This window comes from Trachymyrmex septentrionalis, unplaced genomic scaffold, assembly GCF_001594115.1.
Source record: "Trachymyrmex septentrionalis isolate Tsep2-gDNA-1 unplaced genomic scaffold, Tsep1.0 scaffold127, whole genome shotgun sequence".
NCBI lineage: Eukaryota > Metazoa > Arthropoda > Insecta > Hymenoptera > Formicidae > Trachymyrmex > Trachymyrmex septentrionalis.
Genome location: NW_017304406.1, coordinates 1,012,223 through 1,032,305, shown reverse-complemented (window position 1 = coordinate 1,032,305; position 20,083 = coordinate 1,012,223). Strand labels below are relative to the sequence as shown.

The 20,083-nt window shown below is 33.1% G+C and overlaps 2 protein-coding genes across 5 annotated transcripts; one reads left to right on the top strand and one right to left on the bottom strand.

The window, feature by feature from the left end:
- Positions 1 to 43: 43 nt before the first annotated feature.
- Positions 44 to 10,611, top strand: LOC108756420 (protein son of sevenless). Of its 3 annotated transcripts, XM_018500197.1 has the most exons (21): positions 44 to 621; positions 1,208 to 1,471; positions 1,580 to 1,663; positions 1,762 to 1,842; positions 4,387 to 4,536; positions 4,612 to 4,820; positions 4,899 to 5,082; positions 5,156 to 5,402; positions 5,490 to 5,723; positions 5,803 to 6,166; positions 6,241 to 6,430; positions 6,509 to 6,745; positions 6,826 to 6,981; positions 7,082 to 7,264; positions 7,341 to 7,458; positions 7,557 to 7,843; positions 7,922 to 8,138; positions 9,455 to 9,559; positions 9,629 to 9,756; positions 10,093 to 10,315; positions 10,397 to 10,611. In XM_018500197.1, exons 1-21 carry the CDS (start codon positions 514 to 516, stop codon positions 10,486 to 10,488), a joined length of 3,861 nt encoding a protein of 1,286 aa, XP_018355699.1. In that variant the 5' UTR covers positions 44 to 513; the 3' UTR covers positions 10,489 to 10,611. The 3 variants fall into 3 exon arrangements, with proteins under 3 accessions (XP_018355699.1, XP_018355698.1, XP_018355700.1); XM_018500196.1 differs by having other exon boundaries at positions 45 to 621; positions 9,455 to 9,756; XM_018500198.1 differs by lacking the exons at positions 44 to 621; positions 1,208 to 1,471; positions 1,580 to 1,663; positions 1,762 to 1,842 and adding an exon at positions 3,868 to 3,917 and having other exon boundaries at positions 9,455 to 9,756.
- A 783-nt stretch (positions 10,612 to 11,394) lies between these two features.
- Positions 11,395 to 19,088, bottom strand: LOC108756421 (anoctamin-4). Of its 2 annotated transcripts, none has more exons than XM_018500199.1 (14): positions 18,853 to 19,088; positions 16,191 to 16,527; positions 15,250 to 15,391; positions 14,601 to 14,883; positions 14,370 to 14,521; positions 14,057 to 14,305; positions 13,786 to 13,985; positions 13,543 to 13,680; positions 13,240 to 13,457; positions 12,851 to 13,159; positions 12,475 to 12,784; positions 12,192 to 12,397; positions 11,826 to 12,116; positions 11,395 to 11,751 (listed from the first exon to the last, which is right to left on the bottom strand). In XM_018500199.1, the coding sequence occupies exons 1-14, from the start codon at positions 18,952 to 18,954 to the stop codon at positions 11,464 to 11,466; spliced, it is 3,225 nt and encodes a 1,074-aa protein (XP_018355701.1). In that variant the 5' UTR covers positions 18,955 to 19,088; the 3' UTR covers positions 11,395 to 11,463. The 2 variants fall into 2 exon arrangements, with proteins under 2 accessions (XP_018355701.1, XP_018355702.1); XM_018500200.1 differs by having other exon boundaries at positions 18,916 to 19,088.
- Positions 19,089 to 20,083: the final 995 nt, after the last annotated feature.

Sequence of the window (20,083 nt, the reverse complement as noted above, 5' to 3'; positions counted from 1 at the left end):
TCCCTTTACTCCTATTTATCGATAAATTCTCCGAACGCGATTGTATCGCGGCCATCATAGGCTCAGTTCAGTGAGTTTGGTCAGTCGGGTTCAGTTCGGTTTCTAGTCGGTTCCAGTTGAGTCGGTGATGTTAACGTTGGTGTTCATTACGCATTCTAGGAAAAATCAACGCGTAAAGGGCGTGTAAAATGCACGAGTGCTGGAGTTCTCGGACTCTTGGCTCGGTCACGGCCTCGGCCTCGATGACGCTGCCGGGAGCGATGAGCGCGTGGAACGCGAGTAGCAGCGTGCGGATACAATAGAGAGTGGCTTAGTCGAAAGCATCGAAAGCATCGTGCTGCCAGGACAAGACGAAGATGTTCGCGTTTTGAGGAACCGTGCCGTCCTAAGGAACCGAACCACGGATTAACCGATCTTGGCTAATTTCTTGTGATTGCTCAGCAGACGATGCTCTTTGAAAATCCCATGAACTTTTCTTAAACGAGCGCGTGTGACTCTCGAGCATTCGGTGAAATGTTTTCATCGCCGGCGTCAGCGGTGGGCGAGCCATCGGGCTACGATTTTCAGAAAGAGGAGAACGCTGCCAAGTGGAAGGGAGTGTTTGTCAACTCCCTGCGCAAGGTACATCTTTCGTTGCTCCGATTCTGCTCCGCTCCTTGTCGCTTCATCTATCCCTCTCTCCCTCCTCTCCTCCCTCTCCCACTCCCTCCCCTCATCTCTTTTACTCGCGCACGCTCCTCTCTCTCTCTCTCTCTCTCTCTCTCTCTCTCTCTCTCTCTCCTTACCCATCTTGTATACTTTGCTTTCTTGTCTTCTACTATCCCGTTCTATCCCCTCCACTTCATCCCCGTCCCTTCCCCTCATGTTTTGTTCGCTCCAACGCTCGATCATTTTTCGTCCCAATGATTTTACGTCGAGGCTGGATCGATCAACGACACTGACCGACGTCATCACTGTGCGCGGCCACCATATGATTTCTCAAATGCTTTCCTGTCAACATCAGCGATTGGTGGATTTTTTTTATATCATACTCTCGCGCCTATCTCTATTCTCCGACTATCGACTCCTTTTGCCGACTTATCTGTTCCAAAGTGTTATATTTTATGATATAATCTTATATATCCTTAGCTAATGATGTATAATAATATGTCAGTAATAATATATTGTAGACATGTTATATAGCCAAGAAAATATTATCATTGTATAGGTACTAGAACAAGTACATCCTAGTCTTGAAGCTCGACAAGATGCCTTAGACTATGTGGAAAGTTTAATTTTGAGAATGCTAGGCATGCTTTGTGGACATCCACCTCCTCAGACTCCTCAAGATGTAGAGGAAAGAGTAAGACGGACGTTTCCTACACCTATTGACAGATGGGCTCTTCGTGATGCGAGAGACGCTTTAGAGAAGGGAAAAAAGAAGTCGCCATTAGTACTACCAGTTGATAAGATTCATCAATTATTACAAAAGGTACATACTATATGTTAGCTTATTCGTACATTTGCATGCAAATTTTAATGTTTAAAGATCTTACATATCAAAGCAGTATAATCATATAATATATTTTTTTTTTAATAGGAAGTATTACAGCACAAAATTGATTCGCAAGTTAGCTTGTTTGTCGTGGGTGTTTTGGAATACATTTCTGCTGATATTTTGAAGGTTGGTAATATTCTAAATATTAAACGATTTTAACCACTCATTCGTTTTTATTTGAAAAGAATTGTCTAGGAATTTAAGAATTTTTATTTTCTTTTCAGCTAGCTGGAAATTATGTGAAGAATATTCGTCATGTAGAAATTTCATGTGAAGACATAAGAGTCGCGATGTACGCAGATATGGTAAGACATTGTTTGTACAAATGTACAATTTGTGTTGTATCTCTGTATTGCACCTTCATTAATATACAGTCTGTATCATGTCTTACCATTTACATTGTAAGGCTGATTTGAGTTTATCCACATTACGGACGTACATACATATATACATACATACGTGCGTACACACTACACACTACACACACACGCGCGCGCGCGCGCACACACACACGCACACATTTAATTTGTGAATATTATACATATGCAATATATATACATAGATATGTTGTGTAAGTATATAATGATAATATGATTTTATCATGTGATACTTTATATTTTGAATCAGTCTTATGAAATAGACATACATACATAGTATATATAGTTTATGAGGCTTGTATAGAGAAAATGTAAATTAAAATGAATGGTATTACATTGCATTAAATAGACAATAAATACAGTAGAAGAATATGATACCTTGCTAGTAATAGTTTGTGATTTATTGATCCAATGAATTAATGCCTTTATAAGCTATGCACTGGATCTCGGTGTGAAGTATTTCTTTTATTTAATCTCTCATACAAACTCCAAATGTTTCGATCTTAGTTCGTATCCTTTTCAATGTCAAAAATTTACATTCACGAAATCATTATATTTCCTGATACAATGAGTTTCGTCAAAGGTAATTAGAATGACATGTTAACGAAACGAGAGTTATAACTCGTCAGGTTTTGTTAACATGTCATTCTCATTACCTTTGACGAAACTCATTTTACCACAAGGAAACACAATGATTTCGCGAATGTAAATTTCTGATATTGAAAAGGATCCGAACTAGGATCGAAACGTTTGGAGTTTGTATGAGAGATTAAATAAAAGAAATACTTCATCCCGATTCACCCCGAGATCCAGTGCATGGCCTACAAAGGCACTAATTCATTGATTGATTCATCTCAAAGGAGCCTTAATTCAAAGTAATTTTACTTATATGGTTTATGATTTATTGTTTCTAGATTCAAATTATTGTTTTGTTATATCATATGTTTGCTTAATTTATATTAAAATGCATTACAAATTGTCTAACTTGTTTTGGTTTGATGAAAAAAAACTAAAATTGTAAAATTTGTACCATATTTAAAATATCTACTACTAGCAACAGGTAGTGCACTAATGAATTTCAAAATTGACTACACTAGGCTAATTGTGGCTGCATATATTTTATGCTTGGTTACATGCTTCCCACTAATATATAACAACTTCAACCATACTCATTCTTCGCTCACGCTGTTCTAGGTGGTACGTACTCGTGGTTGCACAGAAAAGATTTAAGGTGTTACAATATTTTTCTGCTACTCTTATATCGTTTTTATAAAAGTTATATTTAATTTTATATTTCCTTTTTGTTTTTCTATTATTGTTCCTCAACTTAAATTTTATATTAAAATTTAAGTATTAGAAAAGTTGACATATTGATTGCATTTAGTACTACTCACTTAGTGAGCAACTGTAGTTCTAAATGTATCCATTGTAACTTTTGTTACATTATGCAATTAATATCAATATAATATAAGTTTATACATAAACAAAATGTATAATTATAATGTAGCAAGATATGCTCAACATATAATCTTTTTAAAATTATTTTGATTATATCTTTCTAATCTGTGAACATTAGAGGAAATGCAACCTGAACTATTAGAGGAAATATATTTAAAAACAGCTAAATCTTAAAAATTTTTGATAAATAATACTGGTGATACTAATAATCTTGGTAATCTAGTTATTTTGTGTGTGTGTTCGTAAATATTAGGTCTGTTTTCTGTGGTTGAACTAGTGTACACTTTTGAAACTTAAAGTAAGATAGATGTACGTTTGATATTTGTCTAAAGTGAGGAAGAGAGTTCTAAAACAGTCTAGTGCAGGAACAGAAAACAGACCACTCGTGTATTTTATTCCTGTCAATTCTCTAAAAATATGTAACTCACTTGTTTAACATATCTCACTTGTTTAAAAAACTTGCTTGTTAATATATTTATTTTATACATGTGCAGAATATTTATATCTTAGCATCAACATCAAACGTTAGAGCAAATTAAACATCAGTAAGCTTTCTCTTAAACTTTTTCATATTTCTCCCCTTTTTATAGCTAACTGTAGAAAAAATATAATTTGTTCAAATTGCGTGATCTCCTCTATATATTTTCATCCCTTTTAAGTGTAGAGAATTAATATAATAAATCATTTTTTTTATACGAGTATTATTATTTATACTATGTTTATGCTAATTGTTATAGCATGCGTTTAATAATATTTATGTGAATCGCAAATGTATTGACAGAAATTATTTTAACAGCACATACAAATTTTTATAGAAAATTTTTAATAATTTTTAAGATCTTTTTTAATTGCTTCTGTGTTTCGTGCTGTTATGGTGGTTATTTTTGTTATTGGTAAAAATAATGATAAATATTCTAACTATTAAATATTTTATTTATTATTTCTTCTCTTGATATTGATGTTTAAGGGTACAAAAATAACAGAATAATTATTCGCAACAATAAATATTTATAGGTACTGATGGACATGTTTTATCAAGATGATTGTACGGAAGGTCAGCAAAGTAGTTTGGGCACAGTTGTTTCGCAGACTTATGAAGAGTCTGTTCGAGATCTCATTCATGATGAACGACATTATATTCGTGATTTACATATGATTATTAAGGTAATATATTATAAGTATTGTTAGAGAATATTGAACTTTATGGAAAAAGACTAAAAAATTACTTTTTATTATTAGGTATTTCGTGAAGAAATTGCGAAATTATCGCAAAATAAGAGCGAACTTGAGACGCTTTTCAGTAATATTACGGATATTTATGAAGTTACTATGACATTACTCGGCAGTTTAGAAGATATAATGGAAATTACGGAAGAGAAACAAACACCTACGGTTAGTTCGTGCTTTGAAGAATTAGCAGAGGCAGCAGAGTTTGATGTTTATATAAGGTATATTTATTATATTTATTATATTATGCAATATATACATATGTTGTAAAATTCTAATTAATTATATTATATTGTTAGATATGCAAAAGATATTAATAGTTCAGCTAGTCGGGAAGTTTTAACAAATTTATTGTCAAGACCGGAAGCTAGTACAGCTTTGCGAGCAGCAGGTCATGGTTTTAAGGAGGCTGTTAAATATTATCTGCCAAAACTATTATTGCAACCTATATGGCATTGCTTCTTGTATTTTGATTATATAAAGGTAGCTTTACATTTGTTGCGTATATATAAAATTATTTCTGCAATAATCTACTTTATGTATTTAAAAATCTTAGGTTTTACACAAACGCACATCTAATACAGAAGATAGCGAAACTCTGGAACAGGTGCAAGGTTTATTGAGACCATTACAAATGGAATTAATGCAATCTGTAGCAAGTCTTCCGAAAAAGGATAAAGGTTTACGAATGCAGAGCAGGGCAAGGAGACAAGCGGCACTAGAGAAAACTAGTGAATTACAAAAGACTGTAGATGGTTGGGATCAGCGAGATATCGGGCAGTGTTGCAATGAATTTATTAGAGGTAACAAAGAAGTACATCTTTTTATTTCTCGATACTCGAGCATTTCTTTCAATTGTTAATGATTATATATCGATAATGTTTGTACAGAGGATACATTGAAAAAGGTGGCTAGTAATGGACGGAGATTAACAGAAAGAAAAGCCTTGTTATTTGACGGTTTACTAGTATTGTGTAAACCAACTGGTAGTAAAAGAGTCAGTGTTACTGTTGCAGCAGGTATTGTTGCAGTCGGTGGACATTCGACTCACCAAGGTGAACTTCGATTGAAAGAGAGACTTTTTATTAGAAAAGTCGATATTATCGATAGAGAAGATACCGAAGGTAAACTTATGTATAACTTTATTACAATTTTGTATTACATTTGTAATTTTTTACATTTATAATTAAAATATTTTTATAGAATTAAAAAATGCTTTTGAAATTGCACCAAGGGACCATCCTAATGTTATTCTTGTTGCCAAATCTGTCGAAGATAAGAATAATTGGATGGCAGATTTAGTGATGTTGAATACAAAAAGTATGTTAGAAAGAACTTTAGATAGTATCCTCTTGGATGAGGAAAGAAAGCACCCATTGAGGCTACCTCCATCTCATTTGTATAAATTTACTGAACAAGATAGTCCAGAAAATATTGTTTTGGAGGCTAGGGAAAATGGTGGTGTTCCCTTGATTAAAGGCGCAACTTTGATAAAATTAGTAGAAAGATTAACTTATCATATATATGCTGATCCAGCTTTTGTAAGAACATTCCTTACTACTTACAGGCAAGTAGAAATAGTTGTATTATAATAATCCCTTCTTTCTATATGTTAAATTATTCATTAATGATTTATTTTAGGAGTTTTTGCTCCCCTCAAGAATTATTAGCATTGCTAATAGAAAGATTCGATATACCAGATCCTTCATTAGTCTATGGTGAAGAAGAAAAACCTTCTGTATGTAAGACGGTCAGAGAAGATTGGAAAAGATATAGGAAAGAATTTTGTCAGCCGGTACAGTTTAGAGTTTTGAACGTTTTAAGACATTGGGTTAGTATAACATTTTCTAATTTCTACTTACAGATTAAAATTATTTTAAATTTTATTTTGTTACATCAATTTTCTTAGGTGGACCATCATTTTTACGATTTTGAACGTGATAGAAATCTTTTGGAAAGATTGCAACTGTTTTTGGATACAGTTAGTGGTAAGTCTATGCGGAAGTGGGTTGATTCAGTAATAAAAATCGTTCAAAGAAAATGCGAACCGTCAGAACAACGACCTATCACATTTAGTTTTGAACGATCTCCTCCATCAATTGAGTGGCATCTTAAAGTTCCTGAGGATGAATATGGAATACTTACGGTATATACATATATGTTTTTGCCCTTAATTTTTTAATATTAATTATCGAAATATATAAAAATAACTTGTATTAATTACAGTTACATCCTATCGAATTAGCAAGACAGTTGACGCTATTAGAGTTTGAGTTGTATAAAACAGTAAAGCCTTCCGAGTTAGTTGGATCTGTATGGACAAAAAAGGATAAGGAAAAGACATCACCGAATTTGCTAAAAATGATTAAGCATACAACAAATGTAAGCTTTTATTTTAATTAAATCATTGTAAATATATTGCGAGATAAAAAATGTTTATTGTTTTATATCACATTAATTTGTTTTCTACACGGTTTGTTAGTTCACAAGATGGTTAGAAAAGACAATAGTAGAAGCTGAAAATTTTGACGAGAGAGTAGCCATTGTATCACGTGCAATCGAAATAATGATGGTGCTGCAAGATCTCAATAATTTTAATGGCGTTCTGGCCATTGTCAGTGCCATGGGATCGGCTTCGGTTTTTAGATTAAAATTTACATTTCAAGTACGTCCAATTTATAACACATAAGTAAAATCAAATTTCTTATATCAAACGTTTATTTACACATTTATTTTTACAGCAATTAAACGCACGATTAGAAAAAGCGTTGGAAGAAGCACGAGAGCTTAACAATGATCATTTTCGAAAATATCAAGAGAAACTAAGATCTATTAATCCACCTTGTGTACCATTCTTTGGTAAGTCATTATACAAAACACGTAAATAAAAAATTATTATAAAAAATATATTAAAAATCATAAAAATTATAAAAATGACACTTTTTCTCCATTCTTAGGAATGTACTTGACTAATATTCTGCATATTGAAGAAGGAAATTCAGATTATTTACCGGGCACGGAGCTAATTAATTTTAGCAAACGGAGAAAAGTAGCAGAAATAACTGGTGAAATACAACAGTATCAGAATCAACCCTATTGTCTTTCAGTGGAGTTTAAAATAAGACAATTTCTTGAAAACCTGTGTCCTTTTGATCCTAATATGAAAGATGCGGATATAAGCAATTATTTGTATAATAAAAGTTTAGAAATAGAACCAAGAGGATGTAGGCAGCCTCCACGATTCGTAAGTGTTTCTTTTAATACTCTGATATAGTGTAAAAAAATTGTTAGTTTTTTACATTTTCTTAAATTTTTGCAACAGCCGCGTAAATGGCCAGAATTGAATTTGAAATCGCCAGGAATTAAAGCTAGAACCGGAAGATTACCAGCTCCGTTACACGTGGTAACATCCAACATAAGATTACATGATTCTTCAGCGGACACGCTTTCCCACGAATTACCGGAAACACCTCCGCATGGACCACACCTTCCCACAGTTCCACAGGATCACAGCGTTTTTGCGCCTGTTATGTTTCCTGGTATGTATGCTATATTTAAATCATTGTTAACAATAATTATTATAAAATTTAAACAAAAGTTATTAGAGGTGGCTCGTAACATAAAACATAAATAAGAAGGAGCATACAGTCACATACGTAAGATGTTTTTCACAAAAGTCATATATTAAAAATTTTACATGTAAACGTTTCGGTCGTGATTATCATCAGTATAATAAAGAAAATGTGAGATAAATACTAAAATTGCGCATTAAGATGTCGAAATACAAAGAGTAAAATTAATCCTGTTTTCTTGATCTTTTTGACAATGATTGAGATTTAAACTTATTTCTTGATACTTGTATGTTAAACACGGGATTATCAGATTCTAATAAAATAAATTTCTATAAGTTGTTATCATTTAATTAATTTGTTGAGAGAAATTACTTATAAAAAACTTACTCGTGTTTTTACTATCAAATATAACGTAGTAGAGGGAAATCAATAGATGGAGTATATTGGTGAAGTGGAACTATTTTTTAATTATAGGTATAAAAATTTCAGGAAAGCGCAATGTATCACTTTATTTGTTTATTCCTGACTCTTGCTTCTTTATGTGTATCATTTCTGAAATCATTCTTTTATAGTATAATATTTCTGAATCTATAATTTTTGTGTTGTCCCAATCAATTTTGTGATCGTGTTCTAGCTGGTGCTGGGAAAACTACAGATATTATATTAGAAGATTTTTTTTTATGTCAGCTTTGTGTTCTTTCAAACGTGTATTAAGTTTCCGTTTAGTTTGACTAACAAGAAGCGTTCAGAACAATCAATTTGATAAACAACATGTGAATGTTCTTCTCTTTTAATTTGATCTTATTTAATTTTGATGAAATGATTTAAAGAGTTTAACGGTTTATATGTAATGTTAAAATTAAATTTATATATTATGTATGGTTTTAAATTTTTCTGAAACATTTTTGAAATATGGGATAGTACAAAATTTCCTATTTTCCATGGAGTCAGAAATGTATCATTAGTTTTGATGTTATCAAAATTATTAAGTGACAATGCTTTTATTCTATTGTTGATAGTAAAAAAGAGGAATTCTAATGAATAACCATTAATTATGGAAGTATTGATTAAAGAATAAATATTTCTTTCATGAAATTTAGGATGTGCAAGGAATAAAATTCTGTCTAGTTGTCTAATAACTACACCTTTCTTATGTTCGATCGGATGATTAAAATTAAAGTTTAAGTACCTACCAGAATTTGTAGATTTTTTATAATTATCAAAAATAATCGTTTTTATAATTTTCAAAAATAATTATTATATAACTCGTCGTCTTTCTATAGCTGCGCCACTTCCGGCATCACCTAGTCCATCTGTCAGCATGTCGGCGCTTTCGATTGCTTCGTCGAGTAGCCCTCAATCGCCTGGTCCTTTCTTTACTCATCAAAGTAATCATTTCATCTTTAATGCCAGCACTATAAACATGATAAGTGCTCCAACGTGTCTACCGTTGCCAGGTGGAAGCCCCAGTGCAATACCAACGCCATCGTCGCCTGATATACCTCCTAACCAATCTCCACCACCGCTACCACCTAGAATACCATCTAAACGACGAGAAAATTCATGTAGCGAATCACCACAACAAGTAAGATTTTAAGATTAACTTAAGATTCATCAGATTAAAAGTTTTTAAATCATATTATTGCTCGAATTTAATAAGATATCCTTATGAAATTTGAAAATAGAATTTAAATTTTCTCTGAAAAAAAATGTCTCTAAAGAAAATTTTTTAAAATTTTATTTTATTCAATATCTATATTTACCAATTTTATCATTACTTGTCATATTGGAAGATATCGGATTTTCGAACTTACGTTACTTTAAAGTAGAAATATTTTGCATTGAACTTCATAACAAATAGGACAATATGTTATTGTAATTTTCTTTGAGAAAATGAAAAATTTGCTTCAAACAAATGTAGGTAAAACAAGTTCCAAACAGACCAATTCTTCCTCCGAGAGATGATATCTCGCCACCGCCGTTACCACCACGACTTCCAGCAACTCTAAATCCAAGTAGTTCGGCATTACTGACGCGCCGAAATTCTACGTTAGAAAATACAGGCTGTACTGTTGTTCATTCACGGAGACATATGTCTTTCAATAACCCTAGCCCTACAAAACCTCCACCAACGCAACCTAACGGTGAGATATTATATCTGTTCGCAAATTTATATATGTTTATATAACGGTTTATATATTTATTTTTATGTTATTATGTCTCAGGATCAGTGACACCGAAGTTACCACCAAAACCTTTACCTGGACGTCCACCTACTACCATGTTTAATTTCAGCGCTCCTCCCGGACCTAGCTAAGTGTTGCCTTTCCCAGTTTTATTTTTTTACCTTGTTGAAAGAAACATTTTCAGTCGCAGCTTAGTCAATTCGGTAAGTAAAACTGGAATCTTTCTTATTGCACAAATTATTAAAAGAACAATGTCTATATAATAAGTCGATGGATTTCAAATAAAAAATAATTAAATGAAAAGAATATAATATTATAAGTCAAAAATATAATATTATAAGTGATGATTTGATAATTGTGACAATTCTCTGGATACATTTTTAAGTGTGTTGTTTGAAATAGTGCTTTGTATTCATCATATTTTATGATCTTACTGAATAGACTACGCTCAGTATCTGTTACCTGTATGGCTTCCTTCCTTTAAATCCCCTTCTCTCCTTTAAACACAACTGTGATATAGTTTTCATTAAAAAAATATGTTAATGTAATTATATATAAACATAGATTTTAAAATAATAGACGTAAGAGAGAAAGTAATGTGTGTCGAAATGAACATATATACAAAACATGTATACATATATATAAATATATATGTGTGTATATACTATTATTTAATTAATATCAAGAAAAGAGCGTATATGAAATATATATAGGGAAAAAAATAAAGAGAGGGGGGAAGGAGAAAGAAAGAAAATACATGTATATTATTATAAATATATATATATATATACACACAATATTGATTGTAATAATTTCTAGAAAACAATATGGCATTATGTAAAATAAAAAAGTATATTGTGTAACAGTATTTGCAACTCTTACCTTATATCTGCGTTTTTTTACAGTGCATCTGGTAATAATTAGAAACAAGATATTAAAAAGCGTAAGTATAAGTTTATTATAAACTTAGACTTAAATCATTTGGAAACAATATTGAGAATAGGGAGAAAAATGTTTAAATAGAGAGAATTTGGCTTTATTTTTTCTTATTCTCATGTAACCCTGATTTTTATGAGTAGAATGTATATAAAGTAACGCGTTCGATTTTACGGGACTTCCCATACTGTAGAGCTATCGCTGCGTTTACTGTGCCTGACATCAGCATTAGTATCTAGAACGTCGCTCAATTTACTGAATCGTCTGGTCCAGTTTCCTCTTCCGATGCTTCCGGCGTCTCTCAAAACCGAAAGTAAATCATCTTCGTCTTCTTTCCCCCTTATTTCCTTATCGTATTTTTCTTCTTGAGCGATCAGTCGTTCACGTTGCAGCTGAGTTGTCAGAGAATGCGGTACAGCCGGTATTACGTAGCTCATAATGCCGGTAAGTGCGAAAACCTGTAAAAAAAAATTTTCCTTGCATCGAAGCTAATTTATTGCTAATTAGTAAAAGAATGAGTGTGCCAACTTACAACGTGCTCGAAGACAACGACGAAAGCTAAACGCGCGGCGAAAACGTGCCAATACTGCGGACTGAGTCCATAAGGCTCAACAGGGTCATCCGGACCGTTTCTGTAGCCTCTATACTGACACGTCTCTGGATGTTTCTCTTCCATATCACTCTTCATATCGTCGCGATAATCGGAAGTATTGAATTCTGACAGGGAGCTATCGATGTAGCCTATCAAATTTTCAGTTGGCGAATAAACGAACGCGTATACGCTTCGTGGAATAAAGTCGGATGTGTACGCGATAACAAAGGCCTAGAATATGTATATTTTGTAATTAAAGACTAGAGTGATTTGTGCAACTCGACGAATTTATTTGTGCGTGCGTACATTTGATACCACTGCCACGTAAGTTACACCTCTAAGAATACCAAACCAAGCGCCAATGTCTTCTACTCGCTCGGCCAATGGTCTTCGAGCTTCCTTGATCATTTTATATGCGTCCAATCTTATCTCAGCGATATTATTCAATAAAGCGAATAAAGGTGCTAACGGAAATGCTGCCACAAATAATGTTACAAACCCGTACTGCAGAACTGTATAAATATCGTAAAAAGAAAGAATAATATCTGTAAAAAAATATTCCTCCTAAAATTAGTAGTGTGAGACTCACTCATCTCTAGATACTCCTCGAATAAAGCTAATCTCCCCGGGTCTTGAAGTTGATAATCTTTCTCCCAACAGGTATATCTTCTATCGTGATTCTTTGTCGCCGCGATTTGCGTTCTCTTGCGCCACCAATTCCATAATTTCGGTGACAATATTTCGACAAAGTTATTAAAGCATTGTTTACCGACCATTATAATCGCAAGTTGAATACAGACTTCTGAAAGGCAACCAGCGGGATCGCATACGTCTGTTTTAATACGATAAAATTCCGACGCTCTTGCATCTGTGTCGCCAGGATAAACGAAAAATCTCCCCTAAAATAAATCAATATGAGATTCAAACGAGTTCAATATGAGTTGTCGTTTAATGTTGTAATATACCTTAAAAAAGGCGATGTAAATCAAGGAAGAATAAAAGTTGACAAATTCAAATAAAAAGATTTTAAATGTATAACTGGATTCGTATTCCGTCTGCGTTCTCGGATTTTCCAAATTAACCATCCAACGAGCCAATCGATGATATATTCGTGTAAGTATCATTATTATCACCAAGTTAATAAGAGCGGCGGTCATGGAAGTGAATATCTTTGCGTGTTTTTTTAAAAAATTACCACCTCCATGGTAAAAGACGGCAACTAACGAAATACGGTACACGATTGTTCCTAAAACCGCACCGAGGACTATGCATATCTGCGCAAAAATAAAAATGATGATAATCTGTGATGAGATATTGTGTATCAAAGAAAGGAAAAAATGCATGATATAATTACCATGAAAAATACTATCGAGCCAGTAGCCAGAGATCGAATGGCTTTAGACAACACGGGCAAATACGGTTCTTTTTCCTTTGTCACGGGATTTATTCGGAATGTTTTAACAGACGTCTCGAATTCAGGTCTCGGCTCTTCATCATATTCGGCATTTTGAAGATCCCATTCCCAAACAAGTACAGCTTGTCGTCGTTTCCATAGCTCAAGAAACGTAGTAGCTATTACATCACATCGAAAAACTTAAATCTTATAGGAAAACACGATTGCATGGAAGAAAATATTTCACTCTTTTTCGAATCTTACCCCAAAAAGACATAAAAATGGCAAAGAAGACAGTCGCGGGATTGTCAAATAAGTAAGTTAATTTCGAGAATATACAGGAATCACCAAGTCTTGGATAGGTACACGCTTTATCGCAAAGAGGGCATAAAGTGATATTTCCTGAAATGTTGCATTATATAAAATTAGAAATATTATAAACATTGCAGAATGATTTGTCAACAGAAACTTTTGTACAAGCATATTTTGTATAATGAGAATATTTACCAGCTAAGTTAGAATCGCATATTTCCTTGCTGGGAATATTATCTTCGCCATCCATGCTTCCAAGACCGTAAATAAAACATAAAAATCCCACCACTGCTGGTGGATACAAACATTTTGTATAAAATCCTAACCATGCGAAGTAAAGAGCGACTTTTTCACCGAAATATCGTCTTATTAACCATAATGGCTGTTTTTTAAACCTAAAAATGTATGCAAAAAATTTCGCTCAAATAATATGCAATATGAGATAGCCGAAATTATTTTCTATTACCATTGCGCGGGTCTCGCCCATATTAAGTACAACAAGTATCTATCGAGAATTTCTCCGTTGTGCATGGGTTTATTATAAGGACCCTCGTGCAAAGGAAAACAATCGAGATACGTTTTGTCCGCTAAAAGCCTGCGAATACCACCAGATTTCTCATGATTCTCGTCGTATCTCGCTCGTAATAGTATTTGCATTACTATTAATGATCTCTGGGCGGGCGTATAAGCATTGTCCCTCTCCTTTACGATAAACCTGTCAAACATCAAATTCGATAATGAAGTTCCATAATAACTATCTGATTTCTTTATTTAAATACCTTTCTTCGCGATCGCTAGAATCTATGTAGTCATAAAAATGTGGTTCCTCTGGATATTTTGACGTATCCCAAGTATGTATCTTATGTAGCCATTCGGCCCATCGCGCCCATCGTGCCCAGAATTTCGATATTTCTTTGGTATTATCTGTATCCTATTCAAAAAATTCAGGTATTGATACAGAATGCGACGTTTAGAATGTGCCTAATATCTGATAAAAAAAAAAAACATACCCAAGTTTTCATAGGGATCGTTTTGAATCTCTTCGTAGGTAATTTTAGACCCATTACTTCGGCATATTGCACCTTGATTTTCCAAGGTATATGTAATTTTAAGAAGTACGTTTTTCCATCAAATGAGCTCTCCTTCGGCTCGAGCTCTAATTGCAGGCCTTCTTTCAAAAGATTTTGTTGAAACATTCGTCTCTGCTCTCGTCGACGAGCTTCTAGTTCAGTCATAACTCCTTCATTTTCTTCCTGATAGACTAATACCATATCGATTCTTCGATGGCCATCGCTAAAATTAAATCGAATCGATTAACGTTAGTTGCGAAACATCCTGTCGAAAGATGATCTAATTTGTAGATAATTATAATGTTTTTCTCGTACATGTATATTTTATACAAACATGCTTTAGTTTCTAAAACTAAAGCACTTTCGAACTAAACGACCTTTCGCATTTTCTTTCCCTAAGTCGTTTGCTTGCGCATGTGATAATAAAAAAATGATAAGAATCGCTAACATTCTAGGTAATTGTATTAATAGAAACGACTGACTGTGTCCATCTATATATATACTCGCCTCAGCACTTGATTATCTAAGCCTAAACGAGAGGAAACTAAAATAACCTTGTGACACATTATCATAATAGACAGCTGCTTACCGAAAATAAAGTACTTCAGGATCGACTTCCGTTTCTTTCGGTGGCAATGAATCCCCAGCGGTTTCAGCGAAATCCAACGAAACTGGCGTATCCGGTAGCGAGGGATTGATATCCGGAGTAGCGGGTGCCGCGAGTTTCGGACCTTGTTCAGTTTAAACAAAATTAAAAAATTAGCATACGTTTATCACTCTTTCCGTATTTTGACTTAATTAATCTTGACTTAACTAACTCTTCATCTTTTTCTAGTTTTAAAAATTATAAAAGGTGAAGAGCAAGTTAAACCGAAATTAAAGTTACATTAATAGAAACTGGCATTAGCCGTCTACGTTTTTCCGATGATTTCAGTGAGAATACCATATACTTGGCAAATTACAGCGAATTAATAATGTACATGTTGTAAATTTTTTATTTCAAGTCATCGCTCAATTTGTTTCACCTTGAAAGCGTTCTTATAATAATATCTATAATTTTGCAAAAGTGGGACGCTATTACGAAAAAGAGCAAAAAGTTAACTGGGAAGTTAGAGCGCACATTTGTAGGATGATAATACTAGAGCCGAGTCAAACGTTGCATTATTAATATCCGATATTCGTGACACGCTGACATTCGTACGCATATTGATCGAGGTTTACTGACATAGCTTTATTACTATTATAGACAACCGCGCGTTTCTTGCGATTCGTTTTATTCTTTACGTACTTCGCGTAGATCGTATCGCATATCCAACTTACTTATGTCTAACTAACAAATTCTATTAAAGCATAAGGGCGATTAGCTAAAATTAGTTTCTCTATATTGTTGAGTAAACGGAATCTCGCGTGTTTAAAGCTTGGGGCGAGAACGTTGACAATAGTTCATTATCGAACGTATCATGTCAGTCGGCCTCGAAATAAGACCCCGCCACTGCTTAGCGTTTCGGTTAACACTAAATTAATTCTTACCAAAGGCATCCTGCGCGATCAAATTCGTTCCAGATGGATACACGCTGGCCCTCGACAATTTTCTCTTGATACTCGCCGGTGTTTCACCGGCGACACCGGCCAATGAACCGTTTTTGTCGGGCTCATAAATTATATCCTTATTCAGATAGACGGAGGAAGTTAACCCTGGAGACCTCGGCGCGTTGGTCCTCGGCGTCTTGGTCGATCTGGCTGAGGACGCGCGAGAGGTGTTTCCGGAGCCGCTCGATTTCTCGTCGTTGAATGGATGCTCAACTGGGCTATTATCGTCGGGATGAAGAAAAGTGCTCCAACTGCTACGCCTTTGAGTGTGGTTTTGCTGAAATTATTCAGACGTTTACAGCATTGAATTATTCCAGTGAATTATTACCTGCCTGTTCATACACACACACACACGCGCGCACGCGCGCGCGCGCGCGCGTGTGTGTGTGTATATCCATTTGTATCCTCGCTCGTAGCGAAAAAATATATCATATAAACGTCATTGTCAAAGCTTTAGTCTTATGTATCTAATGGAATCAGTGACGATACGAGCGAAAGATAGAAATGAAAGCGAAGAATAAAAGAGGATCGATACCTTAATCGCTTTTAAATATCAAAAATATCAACATTAGTTTCTACTAATGTACTACGTAGCAGAAAAGGAATAGATATTACACTGATTATACTAGTAATTAGATTCGGCGAATCTATACATATAGACAGAATGAGAAAGTTACTTTTAGGTGTGATATTCACTGCCAATACTGAAAATCAATTGCGTTACGTGCACTACAGACTTACAGCATTGATAGTGAATATTGAAATACAGCCTTTGTAAAAGTAACTAGTTACAGTTATAATTCTTCATTTTAAAAAATAACTAGTTACTATTACAAATACTAATTTCAAAAAGTAACACGTTAACTTGAGATATTTGAAAAGCACAAGCAATGTAGAAATAGGAAATAATAGATTTCAATCTATCAGAAACTATACACAATTTCTAATAGATTGAAATCTTTTTCCTGTTCCAGCTATTCCTATTGCCTGTGCTACCAATTATCTTCTTAGGCTTTACAATTATAATAACTTTAGAAAATAATATTATTATTTTTCAGTTACTTTTCAGATAAGTTTTTGTAATTTTTGCACTATTGTTTGTTTTAAATACAAAAATCTTACATTTCTAAAATTGTTAAATTACTTCACTTAAACATTCGGTCATTACGCTATATTATTTCTAAAAAATTAATATATACATATATTTTGACTCGAAATTATGAAATCAATATTAAGACACGCGCGCGCGCGCGCGTTCATACTAAAAAACTTTTTGTTTAATTCTTAATATTAATATTTACAAAGTGTGATAATTATGAGAAAATCAGACACAATGTAACACAGTGAATCATTACATCCTTGTTGTTTGCCTACGTTAAACAAGGATGAAACGATTCTCTGTGTCTGACTGTGTCCTTGCTGAAAAGCACTCTATATTTTAGTTTAAAAAAATTTTATTTTATTTAAAAATATATGTAAATATATAGAATAAATTATACAATATATATTCATATGTTTCTTTTTTTTTGTAAAATTGTATTTTTTGCTAAGAAAAAAAATAATAAGACATAAAAAATAATTAAAAGAATAATTTTTGCATTCTTTCTTTTATTATAAAATGTCAAATTTGAAGAAATAAGAAAAAATTACTCATATATAATTATTTTATATCCTATAAAGATCCCACACTTTAAACAGTATCTTAAAAAATTTTATTTTATTTTAATTTTGGAGAAAAATTTTAATTTTCGAAAAAAAATCAATTTTTTATGGTCATGTGAAAAGGCCATGACAATTTTTTAAATAGAATTATATGATTTTTTTACCTAACATAATTGCTATAATTATTTTGCATATAAAAGTATTAAAGCAGAAATATAAAAAAAATCATAGTTTATAACGTTTTATACTTTAGTCAGACATATTTTTACATAAAATATAAAATATTTCGTAAAGGTTATTACAATATTATTTTTCTTATACCAAATAATTTTGAAAGAAAGAAACATACGTGAACATTTTTCGTACATATATTATTTGCTATTATTTATATTTAAATATAATGATATACATATGTTCTTATAAAAAATGTATTACCATCAGAGATAAAAGTATATTCCAAGCACACGCAATAGTTACTATAATAGACTGTTCACTGAGCACTTTATTTTCAGCCAGTATACGAGTAAATTTAAAATATAAAAAGTAACTCTATGGGAGTAATTATTAAGTTAGTTACAGTTACTAACAAAATAGCTCTGTAACTGTAACTTTAGAAATAACTTTACGTTAACTGTACAAATAACAAGTTACTTCCCGAACCTACATATATCAATTTAAAATAATGAATAATTCTTCTTTATACTCCCTTTATGAGATGACAGAGATATCAACCCAAACTGTTTTAGGTGTATTATTGAGACACGTGCATTCTCTATTTAGATGGATTACTTAGATATTGAAAATGCGAACTCATAAATATGTAAACGTTTCGTGTTATCATTCGTTTAATTTTTTTTCTATATACACTGTTCATTCTACTCTTTGGGGACGTAGTACTTTACGTATTTATATATATTTATATTACTAAACGATAACTCACTATGAGAAATATTCTCACATGCGCGGGATGCAAAACCGATTTTTGGAACGGTGCTAAGTATACCTGGCTGTCATCGTCTACTTGCAGCTTGTTATCGTCCATGTTGATCTCTTCAAATTTCTTTTAGGATACGTTCGCGAAGACTTTCGATGGACAATGTTCGAAACGTCGATTGTTCCGATAACATCTTTTCTCTGGTCGAAAATAATAATTTTTCATGAAGATTGTTCCAATGAATATTTATCGATCTGCATACGAGCAAAAGAATTTTTTTCTCAAAAGAATTATCTCAGAAATTTGATATTTTCCTAAAGTGTTGTTTAGATATCCATTGAAGCGCTTTTAAACACTTTCGACGAGCTTTCTTGATCGCATCTTATAATTAATCACAAGAAAAAACGAGCATCGATCAATATTGATAGCTTAGATAACGTCGGTGACCTCGCATCGAAGAACAATTGTTTAATTATGAATCGAGCACGAATCAACCTTGCTCAAAGAAACAGTGGTGATCATTGTATTGTATTCGAAACTTTTTTATGGAGGTACGAGAGAAGACACTTCGAAAAATCGTCCATTTAATCGTCTCGAGAATGTTTTTATGCAGTAAAACATGATGTTGATCATCATTAATGCGTTTTAATTCCACATTGCATCGATCTTTCTTACTTTTCGAATTCACATTTGGATTAATCAACGGATAACATTGTTATCCGCTATTCGCCTTCATTCCTTCAACTCGATCTTTTAATAACTTTGAATTTTAACAATATTTTTTCAAATTACTGTTAAAATTTCATTTACTTATTCCTTTTTAAACCATCTCTCTCTGCCTGTGGTCGCAGACAATTAATTTATTTCGGTTAGTTGAAACGAAGATAAATAAGAGATTGAACGGTGAAATTTACGCGTATATTCTTAAAGCTTTTTTTTCTTTTTAAACTATTTATTAGAGAACAAATTCATATGGACGAATCGTCCTCAATCGAATCGTTCTTTCGCGACGGTAGTATGAGATATACTGACCACAGAGGACAACAGGAACAATACTTATATGTCACACATGTGTCGCCCCGACAGTATCCCTTATCTACGTGGTCGCACATATTCTGTGGGGGTGTACGTATGTATTACCTTCGCCTTCGGAGACGAAGATTTCACCCGTTGCGGGGGTGAAAGCGGTCGAGCAGTGGAATGTCGAGACTTTCGGAATTGCTATGGTTACCCAATA